We start from the raw sequence: 21,396 nt of genomic DNA, 5'->3' as shown, positions 1-21,396 counted from the left end.
TCTGAGAAGCAAAACATTAGTACTACTTCCAGTTTAATAGGATAGCTAGTATTATTAATCTAAAATTGATATTTTACTGTAAATTCTGGGGAAAAAATCCAAAATAAAAAATGAAAATGTCCTTAGTTTTGCCCTTATTAAATCATGGTTTCTGGCACCTCTTAAGTATTTCAAAACACAGGTTTCTTTTTTGATATACATGCCAATTCAATGGACTTTCTGTAGGTATATGGCATTATGGAACACACTTCAGGCTCCTTAATCAACAGAAAAACAGCTTAAGTGAAGAGTAAGAAACAGAGAGGTGGTACTAATATTGTGAAAGTCAGAATAAGTTGGCTGCAACGCATAACTAATGCACTTAGGAGGATTAAACTGTTTGGGTCAAACTCTCTCTTCATCTGAGCCCTACTTGTGCACAGGGAAAACATCTAACTGACATCATCACAGCACCTCATCCTAAAACATATGGCCTGTCAAAAATTAGATCTGTGGGCACCTTTAATAATTTGCTACTGCAGACTCAGCATAGCAGGGCTTTAAGCCATTATAGGGTTGCCTGTGTGGAAAATATATGCTCAGGTACAGAAGTCAAATGGTGCTGGACCTAGAAGAGACCCAGCTGCTGCTCCTCCAGGGCTGCCATATGCTAAGTAAGGCACAGGCAGTATCCTCTGCTGTCTCCAGCCACTGTAATTCTTGACATTGGTTATATGACACAAAAAAAAGGTCTATCTGGCACAGTGAAATGCTGGAGGTGTCAGCATGATGCTCTACTGATTTTGGTGTGTTCCACCAACAGCTATAACTATCTAAGGTATTGTGCCCTCTAGACATAACCATAAAGGAGTTAAGAAAACCAGAGCAATCAACCTTCAGGTATTTCATAAGGGTAAGAATCTTTTCTTAGCATTATTGCTTAGCTTTAGAAAGCTTAAGACCAAAACTACTACAATGCCCTCCAGTCCAATCTTGTGCACAACACAAACACAATTCAGTCGTTTCTGTGTCAGTTTGTATCTGGTCACTAGGCCCATACAGAAGGGTGATTTAAAATGCGAGCTGGAGAAAGTGCCATGCTCTTAAACATATCTCTCTCTCCTGATTGAATACCCTTATTGAATTAAAACCATAATTTTTTCAAGCCTTATTCTGGCAAGCTTCAGCTTCCATCTCCTGATGGATCTCATATGTTTTTCTGTCATAAAGCTATTTACCATCAGAAATACATTCTTTATGCAGGAGCTCTAAATACAAGTCTCTTTAAGCTTCTATGGGTAAACTGAATTCCTTGTAAGTCACTGTCATACTTTTAAAAGCATGCATTTAACTATGCTAACGAATGTATTTTCTGTACTACAAAAATTCTGAGCACCAATTACTTTTTTTTAATTGTCCAATGCTCAGAGGCCAAGCAGCAAGGTGAACTCAGCTTAGAGCTACACAGTAAGAAAAAAAAAGGTGATTATTTTTCTTTCTCATTTTTAAAAAATTAAATAAATTTAGGTATGATTCTTTATGACCATAAAAATGCTGGGGGACATCTTAAGCTGATTTAAGTGATTACAGCTGTACTAGAGTAGGTAAAACCACGGTAAACTGCATATGCTAGCAACCTGCCTTATCAGAATTAGCATTTCTAAATCGGATTCCAGGATTAATTCTTTTCATCAAGAAAAAAGCAAGGAGGTCTGTCAGCAGTAGAACTAATGAAGCTTAGTTTCCTCTATTTCCCAGCAATTTGCATCCCTCCTGCCTCTTTCTGACTACTTTCCACATTATTTCCGGACCTCTCTGTCCCTTACACTTTCAGTTCCTGCATCATCCATCTATCAGGCTGGGCAAGATGTAATTAAAAAAAAGGAAAAGCTTCTTCTGATTTTAAGCTGACAAAATATTTCAATATGAAGCCACAGAGACAGCATACAAATATACCAGTACTGTAGCTGGTTCAGAGTTAGGTGTATATACCTAGCTGTCCAGGGTGTGCATACCAATCAGCTGGTTTGCCAATAGCAAACACAATAGGAAGACCTAAGTTCTCCTTACCTTTCTTTTCAAGGGGGCATTAACTTGGACCTTAGTACTCTCCACCATTGAATTCCATAAAATTTTCATTAAGTTAATATCCTTAAGAACTCTATCCCTCTGTTTAATTTGTTTAAAATTGGTGAAGAGATCCAACAGTTATGAGGAGGCACTGACACACAGAATAAATGAGCATAAAGCTCATTTCCTTAGGAAAAAGAAGCTAGAAATGAAAGAACACTTTCCCAGTAATGTAACAGAATGGTTGGCTATTGCAGTACTTCAGAAGCGTAACATAGGATGTGGTTTTGCTGAAGGTGAAAAGCTTAGATTAGTAATTGTACTTTTGCTTGCAGGTGCACAGGAGTGAGCCCATTTTAATGAGATGTTCTTATTGTGCTACTCCCTAATGTGTTCTGATTTCAGAATGGTGACACAATTGCCACAGGTAAAATGACCAGCATGACTAGAAAGAATTAATATACACGTAAAAGCAGTAACAGGATATTTGTAAGTGACTGGATTCCCTTGGAATGTAAAGATTTTGTAAAGGAATGCCACTTCCTGAAATTATTGCCAAAGGTTCTTTTTCCCATGTGAGCAACCATACTTGCTGCTTGACAGATTAGCACCTTCCATGATGGAATCTAAATCTGAAGTGATAGTCAGCAGCAGTGAATCACCAGCTCTTTGTAGAACAACGACTGCATTTGCCTCGGGCAGAGAATGGAACAGAGGTTCTTCTGCTGCTCCGTACAAAAAATGTCACACCATCTTTGAAATCTTTCCTTCAGAACTACGAGAGATGCAGCTTACATCCCCTCCTTGTTCATGTGGGATAAAGTTCTGAAAACTTTGTTAATTTTGGGTTTTACTTTACTTCTCAAAAGAGTCTAGAGAACTTATCACTAAGATTTGAAGAGTTATAATGTGAGTGGTGAGACTATGATGGTTCTACTACAGTATTTGAAGTAACAGAAAAACATACATCCTCAATGAATTTCAGTTCTTGGCTTGCTGTCATGATTAGTTTCTACCAGTAACACTAGTGATAAGCCATCTTTTACACCTATAATGTTCCCATAATGAAAGGCTTGCATGTGTATGTCCGCAGCAGGCATACACACAAAATCATGGCTACACAAAGATAATGATGCCAACAGGGGCTGCCAGAAAGGAGTGTGCTGCACAGCAGGAATATATTTCTTTACAGCCAGCAGCGTGCCAAGCCCACCTGGCTGCTACAGCGTTTCAAAGCGCCTCTTATGGGACAGAGCAGGGGTGGGTTAGACATGGCTCCAGCAGCGCAGGGAGAATAATTATTCCCCAATTATGTATTTTGGGCTGGGCCCCGCACAAATTTACTGAATAAAATAAATGGAAGACAGACCCCTTGGGAAGGCGGTGTCAGCGTTGGGGTGCCATGCCTGAGGAGCAGGATGCGGAGCACGCCTAGGCCCGCCACGGGCTGCCCCCACAGCCTGCTCAGCCAGCCAGCTGCAGGCCCAGGCCGCCACAGGGCCAAGCGGCGCAGGGAAGATGTGGGTCCAGGATCTTCACACATTTTTCCAGATCCGCACTGGTTCATAACTTCCTTGTGTGGAAAAGTTGCCCAGGTGCCTCGACTCCCCATGGCAGCGAACTGCAGCCAGTGCAGCCACCCCACGGCTTGTTTTTCTCTCAGGAGAAGTGAGTGAGCCTGATCTCTCTGCGTTTTTGAGGGACGGGTGAGAGGGCATTCCCAAAAATGCAAAGCTGTTGCAGAATGGGAATTTTCTATTTCCATTTCTTGGAATCTGGGGGACATTCCTGGCCAGGGCTGGCGCGCACCACAGGCCTCGCAGCGGTGGCCTAGGCCGGGCCACCGCCGCATAGCCTCAGGACGCCCGGCCATTCCTGGCTCCCCGGGTGCCCCCTCCCCGGGCTGTGGCAGGCTCGGCTGCAGCTCAGCCCCCCTCACGGGGCGGCCGGGGGTGGGCGGCGCCTGTCCCGGAACCTCCAGGCGGGGGCGGCAGCGGCGCGGCGGAGCGTGTTCGCCGAGGCGCGCTCCGATGCCGCCCCGCGCGCAGGGGCATTGTGGGTGCTGGGCTGCCGCCGCTGCGGCTTTCGGCGGTTCTGTTAAAATGGCGCCCTGAGGCGGCGGGCGGCGGCGGCCGGGGCGGGAGGTGTTGCCGGGTCTTTGCGCTGCTGAGCGGGGGGCGCTTCCTCTCCTCCCTTCCTCTGTCATCCCGCCGCGCCTTCGGCTCCGCCGCCCGCTCCCCACCCTCGCCCCCTCCACCTCCTGCCTCCCGGGCGGCGATGGCGACTCCGGACCAAAAATCTCCCAACGTTTTGCTGCAGAACCTCTGCTGCCGCATCCTGGGCAAAAGCGAAGGTAACGGCCTTCTCCCGCCATTCTCCCCGCCGACCGGAGCCCGCGAGCGGGGGACGGGGGGCAGGAGGGGGCGAGGAGCGCGTCCGAGCCCGGGCGGGGGGGGCTCTGTCGCCGCCCGGTGCAGCGGTGCCGGCCCCGCCAGACCGGCGGCCAAGGGTGTTCCCCGCGCCCGGCAGCGTGCTGGCGCCCGGCGGGGCTGGCGGAGGGGGGGGCGGTGCTGGCAGCCCGGGCCGCCCGCCCTGGGCCTCGGAGCGGCGGGGCGGCTGGGCGGGCGCCGGGGGAGCCCTGTGGCGGGAGGTGGGCTGTCGGCGCCTTCGTGTCCTCCCCCTCCTCCTTCTCCTCCCCCGGAGCGCTCCGCTGGCGGGCGGCGTGGGGCCGGAGGTGGCCCGTGTGCACGCGCTCCGAGCCCCGCGCCTCCCGCCGCGGGCATTGGCATCCGCCAGGTCCGCTACAGGTCCTCTGCGTCGTGATGCTGCTGTGGCCCTCCGGCGAGGGAATGAATGAAGCTCTTTGCATAAGTTCCTGTCTGTTGCAGTCAAGGCAAAGACTGTTTTAGTAAGCAGTTGGAGAGCGGGGAAAGGGAGAGGTGCTTCTGTTAAGTCTCTTTTTTAAGTTGCTCTGTTTGTAATCATTGCTCGCTAGACAAATTCACGCCATAGCTTTTTTTGTATCTATTCTCTTGTATGAGAGATGGCTTTCTTCCTTATTAGTGGCTCTAAAGTATCTTATGTGTTTGTTTCTCTCTCCATGCCACTTTCTTCTGACAAGTCACTCCTGGATGCCTTTATGTATTTCTATGACAGTAATTTGTAATTTTGAGTATTGATCTGTTTTAAAGAACTGGGTTCAAACTGACTAAAATACGGTGTATATGTGAATTATTGCTATCTTGGAAGTCTAGAAAACGAATGTCAAGGTGCAAATATACTTCTCTCTCTCTAACCTTCTGTTATTGTCTATTGGAGACAGGACCTCGTGGTCTCACACACCATCCTTGTCTCTAAATTGGGAGATACTGGTTTAATGGATGAACTATTTGATGAATAAGGAACTGCCAGGATGGCCACATCCAGAGTTGAAGTCAATGTGTCAGTTTTGAAATGGAGACCAGTAACAAGTGGTGTCCGTCATGGGTCTGTATTGGGACTGATGCTGGTCAATATTAATGACACACAGTGGGATTGAGTACACCTTCAGCAGTTCTCCAGATGATGCCACATTGAGTGGTGTGTCTGATGTGCTTGAGGGAAGAGATGCTATGCAGACAGACCTTGACAGACTGGAGGAATGGGCCCATGTGAACCTCATGAAGTTCAGCAAAGCCAAGTACGAGGTCCTGCATCTGTGTCAGGGCAATCCCCAGTATCATTACAGACGAGGGGGATGCGTGGATTGAAAGCAGCTTTGCAGAGGACTTGGGCATACTGGTGGATGAGAAATTGGATGTGAGCTGGCAATGTGCTCTTGCAGACCAGAAAGCCAATCATATCCTGAGCTCCATAAAAAGAAGTGTGGCCAGCAGGTTGAGGGAGGCGAGCCTCCCCCTTTACTCTGCTTTCGTTGGATCCCATCTGGAGTACTTGTGTTTGGCTCTGGGGTCCTCAGTACAGGAAGGATATGGACCTACTAGGGTATGTCCAGAGGAGGGCCACGAAGGTGATGAGAGGGCTGGAGACCTCTCTCATGAAGACAGGCTGAGAGAGTTGGGGATGTTCAGCCTGGAGAAGAGAAGGCTCCAGGGAGACCTTATTATGGCCTTTCAGTACTTAAAGAGGACTTAGAAGAATGGCAGAGTTTTTACCAAGGTCTGAAGTGAAAGGACAAGGGGCAATGAGAGGATGGGTTTGGACATAAAGAAGAATTTTTTTACAATGAGAGTGGTGAGACCCTGGCACAGGTTGTCCAGAGAAGCTGCAGATGCCCCATCCCTGGTAGTGCTGAAGGCCAGGCTGGATGGGGCTTTGAGGAACCTGATCTAGTGGAAGGTGTCCCTGCCCATGGCAGGGGGGTTGGAACCCGATGGTCTTTGAAGGTCCTTTTGGACCCAAATCATTTAGTGTTTCTGTGATTCATCTGAAAAGCTTGGAAGGGTTGGTAAGAGGTTGGAAACTTTGTCTTCACTGAAATGTTGAATAGGGACTCCTTCACAGAAACATTCTGTTGATTGGTGGAATTCGATGATCTTAAGTCTTTTTCAAATCTCTTGTGTGTGTGACTAATGTAAGGGGGAAGTTTTGCCCAAAATAATGGTAAGCTACTGTGTGCAACCTGTAGCCCACTATGTCGATTCACTGTGGGTTATCTGAGGAGTTCTTTGAAGTATCAACTTTTTACAAAAGTGTGAGTTGTCTGCCACATTTACCATTACCCGTATTTTTATGCATGTGACAGGAAGGCCATCTTTACCCTGTTCTTTATTCCTGTGTTATGACAGACTCTAGCACTGAAGGCTCACCCTTCTAATGTAAAACTTCTCTTGAAATGGTCAGCTGTAGTATGCGTGTTAGTTTATCATCAGCTCAGCTATTGATTTGATGTGCATAGAGACTGATAAATCAAAAAGTCTCTGGAAGAAACTTCAGTCATGAAAGGTGTGTGTGGTGGTTCTCCCTCCCCATTTCAGTGTCCAGAGAACAAATAATAAGGAAATTCTGTAAGTACCAGCATCCTCTGTGTTGAGGTAGACACACGTATCCCTAAGTAGCAAGGAAACCAGCAGACAAGTTGTTTAGCATCTTAACAGTTTTCCAGGCTTGTAACTCTAATTTCCATTCAGCACAGGATGTTTGAGTATGGTGTTTGTGTGTGGTTAGTAGCCTATATGCCGCTTCTCACCTCCCTGTGTACTGATGAAGTTAGGCTGCTTTGTATATACATCCTCACTTCTTTGAGACAGACTTTAAAAGTATTACCAGTTTAGCCTTCATTAAGTAATTTATGATGTTCAATTAATTCTGCAGAGTTTAGGGAAAAAAAGCTTAGATGCTTAAGGGATCTTTACATTTATTAGAGAAATTTCTAGTAATAGTGTAACAAGAAGCTGAAGCTAGGTACAAACAGCCACCTTTAACCATGTCTGCAGTTAGCCTGCTGTGAATTTCTTGAAATCCTAGCTTTTGATATGTTGCTGGAAAAAGTGCTCTGGTAAATTACAAGGTACTGATGTAATGGGTAAGTAATAGAAAGGAGTTGAGATTTGAGAATCTTCCTGCCTTTACATTCCCCGAGTTTGTACTTCAGAATGTTTTTTCTACTTGGCTGTGTTTCTTCTCAGCGCTTCTGTTTTATTGCATTGGTGAGGAAGCTATGGCTTCAGAAGGAGCTGAAGGATTCTGTTTATATAATGTCTGTATTGTAATAGTGCATTTACAGCTAATCTTGGTTGAGTGGTTTTACTCTGCATCCCTGTCTATATCGTGCAATCCCATGCCTGAAGTCCTCTGTAAATGCAGCAGACAACAGGCTCCATCAAGGTTTTTTTTGCTTCTGCCTGTGATGGCCTTAGAAGGCCTCTACATTCCCCACTTGTTAAAGATTTATGTTGAATTGAATTTGTGTTACAGAATGTGACTGCAGAAGCTCCCAGTGGTGGAGTTATCCTCTCTCTCTTCCCCCTTTTTTTAAACCATCCAGTAAGTAGATGGCTGGCTTTGTTTCCAAAATCAGTCATCTAGGTAGGTCTAGTTACTGTGGTTTTTGCAGACAGCTCTGCCTCTGAGAAATTCATTACAAGGTCTGCTGAGTTACATGGAAGAACTCTATTTAAAATAAAAAAAAAAATAATAAAATCTACATCAAACTTTTTTTTTTTTTGGCAGTCCTAAGGTTTGAAAGCTGTCTGCTCCTGTGCTTTAGTCAGCTCTCAAGTAAGGGCTTACAGCTAGCTTCCCATGGCATTGTGTCTGCAGTCACCCACTGCAGTTAATCGGGGGTCTCTGTGTGGTGCAGTGGGAGCTGTTGCTGACCTCTTTCTTCCTCGTGTCCTCGCAGTGTGTATGAATTAGCGTACTAGGTCTGTGTTATTAGTCTTCCTGTGTTTATCCAGGCTATCTGCCTGACTTCTACACTTAATATCTGATCTTGCAGAGAGCTTGTCTGCCTGTGCTTTAATTTCTATGATTCCCCCCTGCCACCCCTTATTTGTGGACTCCAGCAGTTATACAGGGTTGCATGTCTGTCTTTGGACAGTGAATATAATCCTTCTGACAAAAAGCTTCTTGTTCGTAGCTAACTTTCACAAACCTCTTGGTATTCTTCATCAGAGATTTTGTAGACTGCCATACAAGCTCGTCAGTTTTAAGAACTCTCAGTGCCTCCAATGGAATAGTGGTATTGCTGTAAATATTCAAGCTACATCTATTCGATTTTGAGTCCTAGAAAGATTTTTGTGTGCCAGAGTACTTCTGGAGGTATGTATTCCCTAGAAGGTAGCATTTCAGTCTTCAGAGCGGAGTTTACTACCTCAAGTCCATACTATGGCCTTAATTTAATCTCTGTAATGTCAGTGGTGGGTTTGAGGTTGCTGTTTGTTTTGGGCCTTTTACGCCCTGAATTATTGGAGTAGATGTTAAAATTTCATGGTGGGGGCAAAGCATAGAGTTCATTCAAAAGGTGGTTTGGAGGATTTTTTTACCAATGCTAATAACAGAAGCAAATACAAGTTGGCAAGTTAGGCAAAAATTCAGTGAGGGAAAGTTTTGAGAAGATTGTGTGACCAAATTGCTGCTGATCGTCGAGTGAGACATTGCTCAAATTATTCAATGACAATACAATAAAGGCCAGAAAAATTAAAAGAATTAAAGCATAAATATGTTTCTTGTGCTGTGCTTCCAAGTTTGTGGATGGTTCCTACCTAAGGAAAGACATGGAAGCGTGTGTGTGGTTTGGGCTTTATTTTGTGGGTTTGTTGTTTTGTTTGGGTTCTTTTCCTTTGTGGGAAAGGAGTGTGGAGACTGGAAGGCTGGTTAATTAAGAATAAATTTAAATGTTTCACATAAAAGCTTGCCTGAATAGAATATCTTTACATTTTATACTTCTTTGCTGTTACGTTTTCCTTCTAAAAGAAATAAACTTACATCAGAGAAATTTAAGATAGTTGACTAAAGCAGAAGACTGATACAAAATTAAACATTTTCAGGAGTGCTTCAAAACTGGGCTGGTCCTAAAATTGCACTTCTCGATGTTTTCTATAGGAAGAAGCAGTTTTGCTTACAGTGTGCATAGATTCTCTTCAAGAACAAAATAGTAACACTAATGGCATTCCAGACCAATGTTTTAGTTTATCAGTATATGACATCATATTAATGCAATTGCTTTTTTTTCTGGGTAATAATTCATACTGATGTTGAACTTCTGATATAGTTAGAAGAGAGAAGATAGGGCAGCATTACTGTGTTGACAAACACAGTATCTGTTCATTGTATATGTGAGAAGGTTATCAAGTCTTACAGCTCTCCGTCCAGGCTTAGTTTTACAACAGTAATACATTAGCTATTTAGCAAACACTTTGTTACAGGAAAGGAATTTTGGGTTTTTTTCTTAGGCATGTTGTCTAGATGGCAGCAGCTGTATCTGAGTAGTTTGCAGCAATAGCTGTTGTTGGTCAGTGCCACTACTAGGCCACTGAACGCAGTTTACAGTGTACTTGTTTTACAATAGTTTTGCATCTTCATTTAAGCAAAACTGTTGTCTAGGGTGACAAACAGCTGACTGGAAGATGAGACAGTGAAGAGCGTTTGCTAATCTGAAGCCTTTCAAGAAAGTGGTTACTGTTTGGCTTAGCTAAGCTTTCTTTAGGATTATCCTGTAGTTTGGAAATTATGCTTACAAGCAAACTAAAATAACCAAATGTCATCTTCCCAGGAAACAAGGGTTCTCACAATCATGGTACATAAATGTTTGGAAACACTGTTTTAATTGCTGCTTAGGTTTTCAGGACCTCCCCGCCATAGCCAACAGTGTTAGAAGAAATGTATGAGACTAGGCAGTGAACTGACATTCACTTTACAAAATTATAGGTAATATTAGAAGCTTTTTTGTTGTTGTTGTTAGCAAAAGACTTGCTGAATTTCAGCATTTGCTCTGAAATACTGGCTTCTTGAAAGTGTATTGGCTAGTTGTGTCTCTGTCTCTTGAACTTTTCCTTTAAACTTTCTTTTGTCCTTCTTGTCCTTTCTTTACAACCATATTCTTCCTGTGCACTGCTTTTATATTTTTTTCCATGTGCTACGCTTGTATTTGCTGCAGCTTTAAAATGCTGTTATCTTCCTTTTGAGTAGTTCAGTTTTAATACTGCATTGTTTGTAGGACACTTTGAATGGCTAGGTGAAGTATTGCTCTGCTCAAAGGAAAGGGTTTAAAAAACTTTTTTGTTTTTTGTTTTGGTAGTCACAAGTCCTGTTTCTTTGTTCAGCTATATGGCTGCTTAGTATCATTAATTGTATGTGTCTGTGTGTATTACTTAAGAGAGATAGTCTGTGGGGGAGCGGCCATCTCTTATCTGCATTCACTGCTCTGATCAGACCTCTGGAAAATAAGTTGTGATCAGTGTTTGGTTTTCCTCCTTTACCCCACAAACAGCTGCATCAATTGACTATGTTGAACTTGCTGTTATGTAACAGTCATGCCATAATCATTTTTTGATGAAGAAGGATGTGCACATACATAGAAGTGTTTTTTAAGCCTGTCTGCTGTCAGAATGATTGAGGAGGGAAGCAAAACAAATGGTGCACAGTGCAATTGGTCACCACCCACTGACCAATGCCGAGCTTGTTCCTGACCAGTAGCCCCTGCTCAGCTTTCCCTCTAGTTTATATACTGAGCTTGATGCCATATGGTATGGAATAGTCCTTTGTCCAGTTTGGGTCAGCTGTCCTGGCTGTGTGTCTTCCCAGCTTTTTGTGCCATCAGCCTACTCACTGGTGGGGTGGTGTGAGAAGCTACAAAGTCCTTGACTTAGTGTAAATGCTGCTCAGCAACAACTGAAATATCAGTGTGTTATCAACATTATTTTTTCTCATCCTAGATCTAAAACACAGCACTGTGCCAGCTACTAGGAAGAAAATTAACTCTACCCCAGCCGAAACCAGGACAACTCCCAAAACCACAGGGAAGAACAGAGAGGAAACAAGCACTTAAATCTTTTTGAAATGCTGTTATGAAACATTTTGTTCAGAAACCAAAGAGTTTTCAAAAAAATGAATAAACATAGTAAATACAGCATTGCTTACATGGAAAAACTGTGCATTGTCGTTCAATGTAAATAAATAAAATGTAATGCTCTGATTTTAAAATTTTTCTGCAAACATTAAGCTTACTGATAATCACAGTATAAATCATAGCATATACTGAAAAATTAGCAGAAGCAGCTGAATGAATAATGCTTGATTGTCCAGACATAGCAACATAGCAGAGTTTTTTTTTAGATCGGCTACAGATTTTCTTACTCAACATTCTTATTAAGATAAACATACTGTGATACGCTGCAAGATCATAAATGTATAGGAAACAAGTTCATTCAGTAAAGTTAAATATCCCTTTATTTCCTGTGAATTTTTTTGCAAGTCTTCTCTTCAGTAAACCCCTTGCATTCCTCAGCTGCAATACTGCCGGCTTGTACTTTCATTCCCTGTCACGCTTCAGAAATGCCTCTTCCCTTATCCTGTGGGTCTCTGTTGTTTGGTGCTCTCTGACTACAGTCCAGGCAGGAGGCAGTATCCTGATACTGCTAATTCTGTGCAGGCAGGTGAGAGGGAATAACTAACCACAGATTTTTTTCTGAAATCTTTCCCCCAGGGAGAGTTATTCGGATGTTTGTTCTGTCCATCCCCAGGTTCTGTGAAATCTGTTTAACTTGATATCCCTGAGACCTCTATCAGTTCAGTTTAAAAAAAAAAAAAAAAAAAAGTCGAAAGACAATCCCTAAGGGACAGAGTGATGCAGGTGGACATAGAAGTTAATATCAGAATATTATTTTCCTTAGAAAGGGAGACTAATGCATCTAATGAGTGAGGAGGAACCGTAGGGGGAAGTTCTTGTGGCTCTGTCATGGTTGGGGTGTGTGTCTGTCTGCATGTTTGTTATTTTGGCATTTTGTTTTAAGGTGACATCTACTTACGGTTTTTTGGTTGCTTTTTATTTTTTTTTATAACTTGTATTAAACTAGTTTACTGGAGATCCATCCTCTCCTGCTTTTTAGCGGATAATCAGTGAGAGAGTCCATTATTTAATCCTGATACATTTTATAACTGATGAAGTATTTTGGTATCTAACCTTGATCCTTCTCCTGACTTTAGTTCATCCTAAGTGCTTAACCTGGAACTCTTGGCGATTTTATTTTTAATTAGTAGCCCACATTAAGTCACTATAACAACATGCCAAAAATAAGTAAGAATTACTAGAAAAGCCTAGCTCTTGCCTAATTGCTGCTAGGTACACAGTTGAGGAATTAACACAGGACAAAACTCTTGCTGTTGTCTGGGATAACTTAGTGCTGGTATTTTACTTTAATGCGCCTTGCAGAATACTTTTGGACATCTTTAGTTGTTATGTAATGACAGACATTATGCTAAGAAACACTTCCTCATACTTAACTCTTCCCACCTAGTTCATCAGTTCAGTTTAAGCTATCAATAGCCAAACTGTTAAATTATTTCATATTTGTATTTTCAAGTCCTTATTGCAAATAGAAGGTTGCTTAGTCTAACAGTAGAACTGTTATTTCTGGGAGTCATGCAGGTTTGTGACCTTACAGTAGTCTGGATATTGGCGTTCTCTTCTCTGAAACCAGAATGATAGCCTTGCTCTTTTTGTAGACCAATGTTATAAAATACTGTTAAATAATAATGATTATGTCTGAGCAGATTTTTTTTCTTGATTGTGTGCGCAGTACTGCTTTGTGTGAACTGGTTAGTGTTCGCTGATCTACAGTTGTATTATAGTAGATTAGGTCCAGTGGGTGGCGTTTATATCACGGTAAAAAATGGGCATTCAGAAAGAATGTAGCACATTCTGATTTCAAATTTCTCCTTTCCATACATTTCTGGAGACTTTCCTGCATTTACTCTTAGTATCTCCCAGGTAATTTTTTTCAATTATAAATATCAGTTAATTTAAGAGATGATTCAATGCTTAAAGTATTTCTGCTTCTAGTGGACTTTTACCCTGTTCCATTCTTCTGTTCCTTTTCTGCTTATTTGTGCAGGCCAGCATCCTTTTTTTTTTCCCCTCAGCTGAACCATTGCTGCATTGCTTAATAATTTTCGCTGAAAGTTGACTGCTTAACTGACTAAATAAAACACGTGAGGAGTCTGATGGATTTGCACGCTTAACTGTTACATGCAAAATAGACTTAATATGCAGAATTGCTTAGATTGTTTTTCCCTGAAGTCAGGATGTGTAAGGATTCAAGTAGCTGACGCAATACATTTACACTTACTTTTTCTTAAGTATCTTTCCCCTCATGTTATTACAATTATTCCTGTATGAGGAGTAGAAATTTATCTGACATTTTGTAAGGACGCTTGACACATCTGTAGGGTTATCATTTGATTGATTTTTCAGGTTGATAAATGGGAACGTGACTAGGCTCTAGAGACACTAATACTCTGGCCCTATCTCAGCGTTACCAGACTTAATCTTACCAGGAAGCAGAGATACTTGCACTAAAACAGTACTGTTCAGCAACAATGTTAAAAATGGAATTACTGCATGAGGAAGGAACCGTGGAGGGAGGTCACTGGCTCACAACCTCTACATTAGTATCTACATTATGTGCTGGGATAAGATGCTTCTATTTCTGAGCTAGCTTTGTACCTAAGTGGTGAAACCATGCAAACTTTGAAAACCAAAACCTAAAAACTACATGCAAACTGGTAAAACCACTGTTGTGGATATCTGAGTAAAGATCCATAGGTAGGATAATCCAGTTTGGGTGCCTGTTAGGAAAAATATGCACCAGGCACACTTTCTTATGTGAGAGCTGAATTCTGTGACTGTGCCAGGTCCCCAGCTTTTTGGTCTGTGGGGAAGGGCAGAGCCCATTGAAGTGTGCTAGTGCTCTCTGCTAACTGGGTAGGCCTAACTGTCTTCTGTCAGCACAGAACAGGAAAGACTTATTTGCAAATTTAGGTGCAGTTATTTTGCAGAGTGTATACAGGTAAGTGTGTTTGAAGTATAGCTTTGGGGTAAATTGGATTTTACAGCCCTCTGGTTAGAAGTATGTCTAAGCATTATAGTAGAACATTATCTGACCTAAGCCAGGTACGTTTACACCAGATTCAGCCATAGCAATGTAATCTCATGTCTTAACTTTTTAACAAAACTTATTTGAATAGAACTGTAACACTCTGCTTAACTGAGAGGGTTTTCCTTTTGTCTTTCAGCTGATGCAGCCCAACAGTTTCAGTATGCGGTGAGAGTTATTGGAAGCAACTTTGCTCCTACTGTTGAACGGGATGAATTTCTTGTAGTGGAGAAAATAAAGAAAGAACGTAAGTGCATCTTTGCTTCTTCCTTAGAAATAGGAATGGAAGTTCTTTAGGAAGTTATTTGATTAGTTTATTCCTCTGAAAATGGGACAATTGTGCCTCACAGATAGTTATCTAATCTGTTATTAATGCTCACTCCCTGAAAATCTCACAGTGGACATTCCTTTAATTCCCTAGTGAGTGTTCCTGAGTGGCTATTTGTATTCACAGCTCAGATTTTTCTGAATGCTCATCTTAGACTTCCCTTGCTACAATTCACTTTGTATCTTAGCCACCGTGACCATAAAGAACAATTAATACTGCCTTCCTTTCACTTTAATAGTACTCAGACTTTATGAATTCTTTTCAGAAGCCTGATATATTTGTGATAAGCACTTCAGAAATATTTCAGTTTGGCACAATTAACTTCAGGAACACCTGTGTGACTTGCTGAATGAATATCCTGGGAATTGATGGAGTTGTTTATGTGACTTACCTGGTATTTCTTGCCTTCAGTTTCTCTACAAGTTTTCTGCAACCACCTTGTCAAAATCAATATGTTAGTCTGTGACGGTGTAAGTTTCGTTCCAGTTAGATTCCATTGTGCTCTATGCTGCTCTGAGTCAAGTGTTGCACCATATGAATCCAATGGAGATGTGATGCATTCTTCCTGAAAAGCCAGATACTGCTTTCAGCAATTATTTGCTCTACAGTAGACTGTCCAGAAGCAATTACTTGAAATATGCTAATTATATCAAAGCTTTGTATTTGAGCTTTGACTATTCGGTCAGGGAGATTGAATTAGGGTAACTGAAGTCAGGGGTTGTAACTGTTTTAAAATACAGGTGTATTCTTTGCTAGCACAGGGCTTCCATGGATTGCTGACAGGCAAATCAGCCCATCAGAATTTCTCTAGGTGCAACTCCAAAGCACTGGAATCTACAGTATACACTTTCTGCATGATGACTTTCTACATGCTTTGGCTAGTACTAGACAGCACAGTATATATTCTTTGGGCTTATTGCCAGGAGTTCTGAAGAGGGCTAACTCCCTCATCTTCCTTCTCCCCAACTTCAGCCCCTAGGCTGATGTTAGTGGTCATGTAACAACTGACTGGCTATATCCTTCTAACTTTACATTTATTTTGGAGTTACCGTGCAGGAAGTGACTTATTTGGCAAAGTGTACTTAGCAGTGGCTTTTTATGCTAATTAATATTTCTAACGTTTAATAGCATTTTTTTATTATTGCAAAGGTTTCTTCAGATGTTTCTGTTTTATCTTTTTTTAACATGGCTTTTCTGAAGACATCTTAAAGCTTGAAGATGTTTTTCCTCTGAGTAAAGACTTCTGTTATATAACTTGCAGTGATTGAAACTTCATTTTCTTAATATATAAAAGTTGTGACCTTGGAATTCTGCTTGACTTCGAGCAAGTGGCATTACTACTTTTGTTTCTTGCTTTTGTTGCCTAAAATAGGAACAATTACACTTAGTTTTTTGAAGGGCTCTTTAGCATTCTTTAACCCTGATTTATGTTTTAATTCTTTAAACCTACAGAATGACAGACTAGACTTTAAAAGGGCACTTATTTAGAATGTATATTTTGATTGCTTTAATAAAACCAGGTCCTTACGTTGCATTAATTCTGATGCAAGAATTTGCTGGAGGCAGATAACATGAAAACAGGCAAAACTGTATGGGTAAATAGAGTTAGGCATCAGAAACAGTTAAGCATCATTAAGCTTTCTTGGGTACATTTTCCAGTTTACTAAAAATACATAATTTCTGACATGAGTACTACTTTCAAATTTAAAATTTTTTTTTTCAGTTGTGCGACAAAGAAGGGAAGCAGATGCTGCTTTGTTTTCAGAACTCTACAGAAAACTCAGTTCGCAGGTAGTGTAATAAATTTGTAAGAGTAAAGAAACTGAAAGCACACATATGCATCCTTCTGACATTATAGAGTTGGTTTGGAGAGTGCTCGATCATTAAGAATATTTTTACTGAGGGGATGGTTAAATACTGGAACAGGTTGCCAAGGAAAGTTGAGTCTCCATCCTTGGAAACAGTCAAAACCTGACTGGACAAAGTCATGGGCAAGCTGCTGCAGATGACCTTCCTGTGAGCAGAGGGGTTGGATTAGACTGTCTTCAGTGGCTTCAGAGGTGCCTTCCAACCTCAACAGTTTTGTAATTTTTGTGAATACATTTACAAGTTACGTTTGTTTTTTTTTAGTATGAGCTGTTTGCTATTAACTAAAAATTATTTTGAATTTAATTGTAAATCAGAAGAGAATAAAAAGTGCATATTTAATTTGAGTCCAGTTACTTGTGAAGGGGTGTCATATGAAGGAAGGAACTGTTTAAAAATAGAAGTAGTAATTTTATATGTAAACCTGATGAATTTTCTTATTGTCATTTATTTTACAGCAATGCCTTGCAAGTATACAGATTTTATTAATCTAGGGTTCAAACAGTCCTCATACTTGTGAACTTTTAAGTGCTCCTAGTCTTTAATGTTGAAGGTTAAGGGTTTGCTGACTTTGGTTCTACTAACACCAAAGAATACTACATGTTGATATTCTGACAAAAGATGTTGGTGTATAGCAAGCCCACACTGCAGGAAGATGGATCAGGTGAAAGGGAGGAAGATTTCAAGTTTAGAAATTCAGCTGAGGTAGGCGAAAACCAACGGCTGCTAATCTGTCCTGAATTCTCCATAAAATTGAGTATTTAGCAAAGCAGAATATGGTGGGCAGTAATAAAATAAGATTTCCAGTTGTCACTTGCACGTACCTAAGTTTTGACAACAAAAATCAGTTAATGTAAAAGACGATGTTTTCTGTATAACAGAAAAAAATTGTCCTTATTTTGCTCTTTGTATTTAGGAGAAATATTTTTCTCTGTTCTTCTGCTCTTTATTCAGTAATTTACATATAGATTATAGCTGAGTTTTACAGGATAATACTAAGATTTTAAGATTACAGAAAATTGATTCTGTGGAGAGTATGATTAGTCAGAACTCAGTTCTGCTCATCCATACTTAACTTTATGCATTAGTTTGTTAGTGCATGGCTAAAGTGACTGTTTAACCCTTCCTGTTTTCCTTATCCTGTGGGTTTGTGTATTATTTACATTGGTTTGTATAGTGAAGCAAGTATAATTCGTTTGCAGACACCTGTTCAGATGACATCAGCCTTTGGTTTTCGCCTCTTCTTATGTGTATTGCGCTATGTGATCTTGCTTTTTTAATACAGATTTTCTTTAACTTGTTTTTGTAGCTTATATGCTATGTTGCCATACTGTTGCATTTGGCCAGCAACATAGCTGCAGAACATAATGGCTGTAAACTTTGAAACAAAATGCCTTGTCTGTGTTCGTCAGTTTGGTTGTTCTTCCGAATGTAATACAAGTGTACATGTATCTCATATTTTGCTGCCTTCTCAAATGTTTGAGGTTCTCTTAACCTTCTTTTTTTTTTTTATTGTGCTAGCATCTTGCGTACATGAAATGGTATCATCTGAATACTGCCTTCCTTAAAAATCACTGTGCAATTATTGTGCAGTCTGCTGTTGGATTTATTACTAATGGTGGACAGTAATTTCTTTTTCCCATGAGCTTAGGAAAAGGGCACAGAAGGAACATGCATTTTCTGAATCAATAAGGCTTTTTCTTCCTCCAGCAATTCTTTTGAAAGCAGCTCGGAGAAAGAAAAAAGCTTGTGTGAATCTGTTGTAACTTTGTTTCATCCATTACTCTAAAAAGAAAAGGAGGTCAGTGCCTGTTTCAGTGGCAGCTTGCCAGTTGAGCAAACTGTGCTTCTTGAGGCACTTAAGCTTAGTCTATCCTGGCCAGTAGAAGAGCAGTAACATTGCTGCTGCTTCTTCACCAGTCGTTAATGTGTTGCTGGACTAGCTATTTGCGACAGATGCAATACCTCTACTTTTTGCTTGTTATTGAAATCAAAGCAGGAGTTAATACGCTTCTGCTCTACATAATCATATAGAATGTCTCTTCTTAATCTTACGTAACCATACAGAGCTTTGGTAAGTTTGGTTAGTGGGCTCTGGTTCTGAAAAATGAAATGTTCTGTGGCCAGAGTTCTTGGGCTGTGTAATATATACACACAAATTGCATAATTTGCAAAGAAACAGGAAAAATAGGAAAAGATGAGAATGGAAGTGTGTTTAAAAAAAGAATTTCAAAATTACCTTGAAAGTGCTTCTTGCAAGACTGATAGCACTGAGTTACATTGCTTCGTAAGGGATGGAATCTTTGTTGAATCTTGGTATGACTAAAGTTTCCTTTCTATTCAACATTGCTTAGTATTCCAGACTGTAGCCTGATCAGTATTGTGAGGGAACATGTTTGAGTTTCTTTGACTTAGTCCACTCCTTAATGTCCATTACGAGGTTCTACGTTCCTGGTCAATACAAGTGCAAGTGTTAGTATCACAGAACTACAGAGTAACAGATCTACAAACGTATGTGTATTTAAGACATTTTAATATTTGCTGTAACTCGTCAAAGTGTTCTTTTTGTAGCTTGGGCTTTAGCCTTGTTCTGTCTTCTGCTGGTAAGCTTTCTGCTGAAATCTAAAGCTGCTGAGAGTGTTATTCCAACAGTCTGTATGTATCTGTCTGTTTGTTTGCTAAAGACTATCTTGAATATTCCTCAAGTTTTGTGTTAACTGTATCTATCTCAAGCTGTGAAAATTTTGGTAGCTTTCTTAAATGACATTTAAAGTAATTAGAGATGGAAACAAACTTCTGAAGCCTTCCTATAAAGGAGAGTGAAAGGGAAAGTGGAGAAAAGACAGTTCTTCGCTTAAAATTGTACCAAGAGTTTTCCTTCTTTGCCTTTGTGTTAAAGTAGCAACTGTATCTGAGTAGCATCAGCATCTGAGATGTTTTAAATAGTGAGAGTGTGTGGGAATGCTGGTAAAATTTCAACTCTGTATAAACCTTTTTCTGAATAGCTATGGATTTTAAATTGCGTGTACTTGCTCATCTCTGAGCAGATGAGAGTTTGTGATTTGAAAACAGTGGAGAAAATTCATAAGATTAGCAATACAGAGGCTGCATTGCACATTCCCAGTTTACTTATATGGGTACATTTTATTAGGCTGGATAATCTTAAAAATAAAAATCCATTATTACCAAGAGTGAAAACAAAGTCATTTTTGTTTGTCTTCATCTGTTTTTTAAAGGGCATTTTGAAAAACAAATGGTCAATACTCTACCTCCTGCTTAGCCTTAGTGAAGATCCACGTAAGCAGTCTAACAAGGTGGGTAAGGAGACCTTCGTTACTTCTGAGAAACAGTAAATGTGTCTATTTTAGACGTCATTAAGAATCACTATCCAGACTTAACCAACGCTTCAGGTTGTGCTTGTGGTGTTTGTGTGAGGCTGAAAGGAAGAACACACTTGACACAAGAATGTGCAATTTTTTTCTGTGTAATTTTTTTATCCTAAGTAAATATATAAATATGAGCTGTCCAACATTAGTAGCTGAAGTTGTAACATTGTTAAATGGGTGGGTTTTTTGTTTGCTTTTTGCTTGGTGGTATAATGTCTGCTCATGTGCTAACGAGTTTGAAATGGAGTAGGGAGAGCAAAATTCCTTCTTCGGTTGCAGCTCTGCTAGCACCAAAGTGCTTTTTGCAGCTATTGCTAATGACAATTTGCAGGCAAAAATAAATTACATTGCTAAAAATACTTTTGCTTACTGTTAGGGACTTGCTTTTTTGTTTTTATAATTGTAACAACAAACTTTTTGTTGCATGAACATGGCCTTCAGTTATTATTTGCATTCTTGAGTATTACACTCCTGTTAACTAGAGACATGACTTAAAGCAACTCACAAATCTTTTCTTTTTATTCCTCCCTTTTCAAATCCTTTCCTTTTCAGGTATCAAGTTATGCCACACTTTTTGCTCAAGCATTGCCACGGGATGCTCACTCAACTCCCTATTACTATGCCAGGCCTCAAAGCCTTCCATTGAATTACCAAGACCGCAGCGCTCAGTCTGCCCAGAGTTCCTGCAGTATGGGGAGCAGTGGGATCAGCAGCATCAGCCTGTATGCCCTGAATGGGCCAACGCCCACTCCACAATCACTCCTTCCAGGGTAAATTAAGATGTTCTGCCTTACAGATGGGTTTGGAGAAGACTAGAGATTATCTGGATTTTTTCTTTCTTTTTTTTTTTTCCTTTTTCTTTCCTTCATTCTTCCTATTTTTATGCCATTGGAAATTCCACTGTAGAAGCATAGGAACAGTTCTCAATAGCAGGTGCTGTCATATGACCATAGAAAGCCATAAATTGCTGGCCAATTGTATCCATTCTTAAACTTAATCATAGCTGTCTACTGAACAGCTGATATCTTATTGGATCTACTTGTTGTGGATTCATTCTAGGGCCAAGTTCTTTTCCAGATTTCTCAGTTCTCTGAAATCATTTAAAGCAGTCTTTATCTTTCTTCTGTAAACACCTTAGATTTAGAGTCCTCACTCAAGTTCCTTTAAAAAA

The 21,396-nt window shown here is 40.7% G+C and overlaps 1 protein-coding gene across 1 annotated transcript in view; it reads left to right on the top strand.

The window, feature by feature from the left end:
- Nucleotides 1–4,081: 4,081 nt before the first annotated feature.
- The window catches only part of TUBGCP3 (tubulin gamma complex associated protein 3), a 52,189-nt gene continuing 34,874 nt past the window's right edge, over nt 4,082–21,396 (top strand). The window contains exons 1-5 of the mRNA XM_040584544.1: nt 4,082–4,402; nt 14,785–14,892; nt 16,697–16,764; nt 20,076–20,153; nt 20,778–20,995. Of these exons, the coding sequence (XP_040440478.1) occupies nt 4,327–4,402; nt 14,785–14,892; nt 16,697–16,764; nt 20,076–20,153; nt 20,778–20,995 (548 nt within the window). The 5' untranslated portion in view covers nt 4,082–4,326. The remainder of the gene's footprint in view (nt 4,403–14,784; nt 14,893–16,696; nt 16,765–20,075; nt 20,154–20,777; nt 20,996–21,396) is intronic.

This window comes from Falco naumanni, chromosome 2, assembly GCF_017639655.2.
Source record: "Falco naumanni isolate bFalNau1 chromosome 2, bFalNau1.pat, whole genome shotgun sequence".
In the NCBI taxonomy this organism is placed as follows: Eukaryota; Metazoa; Chordata; class Aves; order Falconiformes; family Falconidae; genus Falco; species Falco naumanni.
The sequence above is the reverse complement of the archived record's forward strand: the minus strand, read 5'-3'. Positions and strand labels throughout refer to the sequence as shown.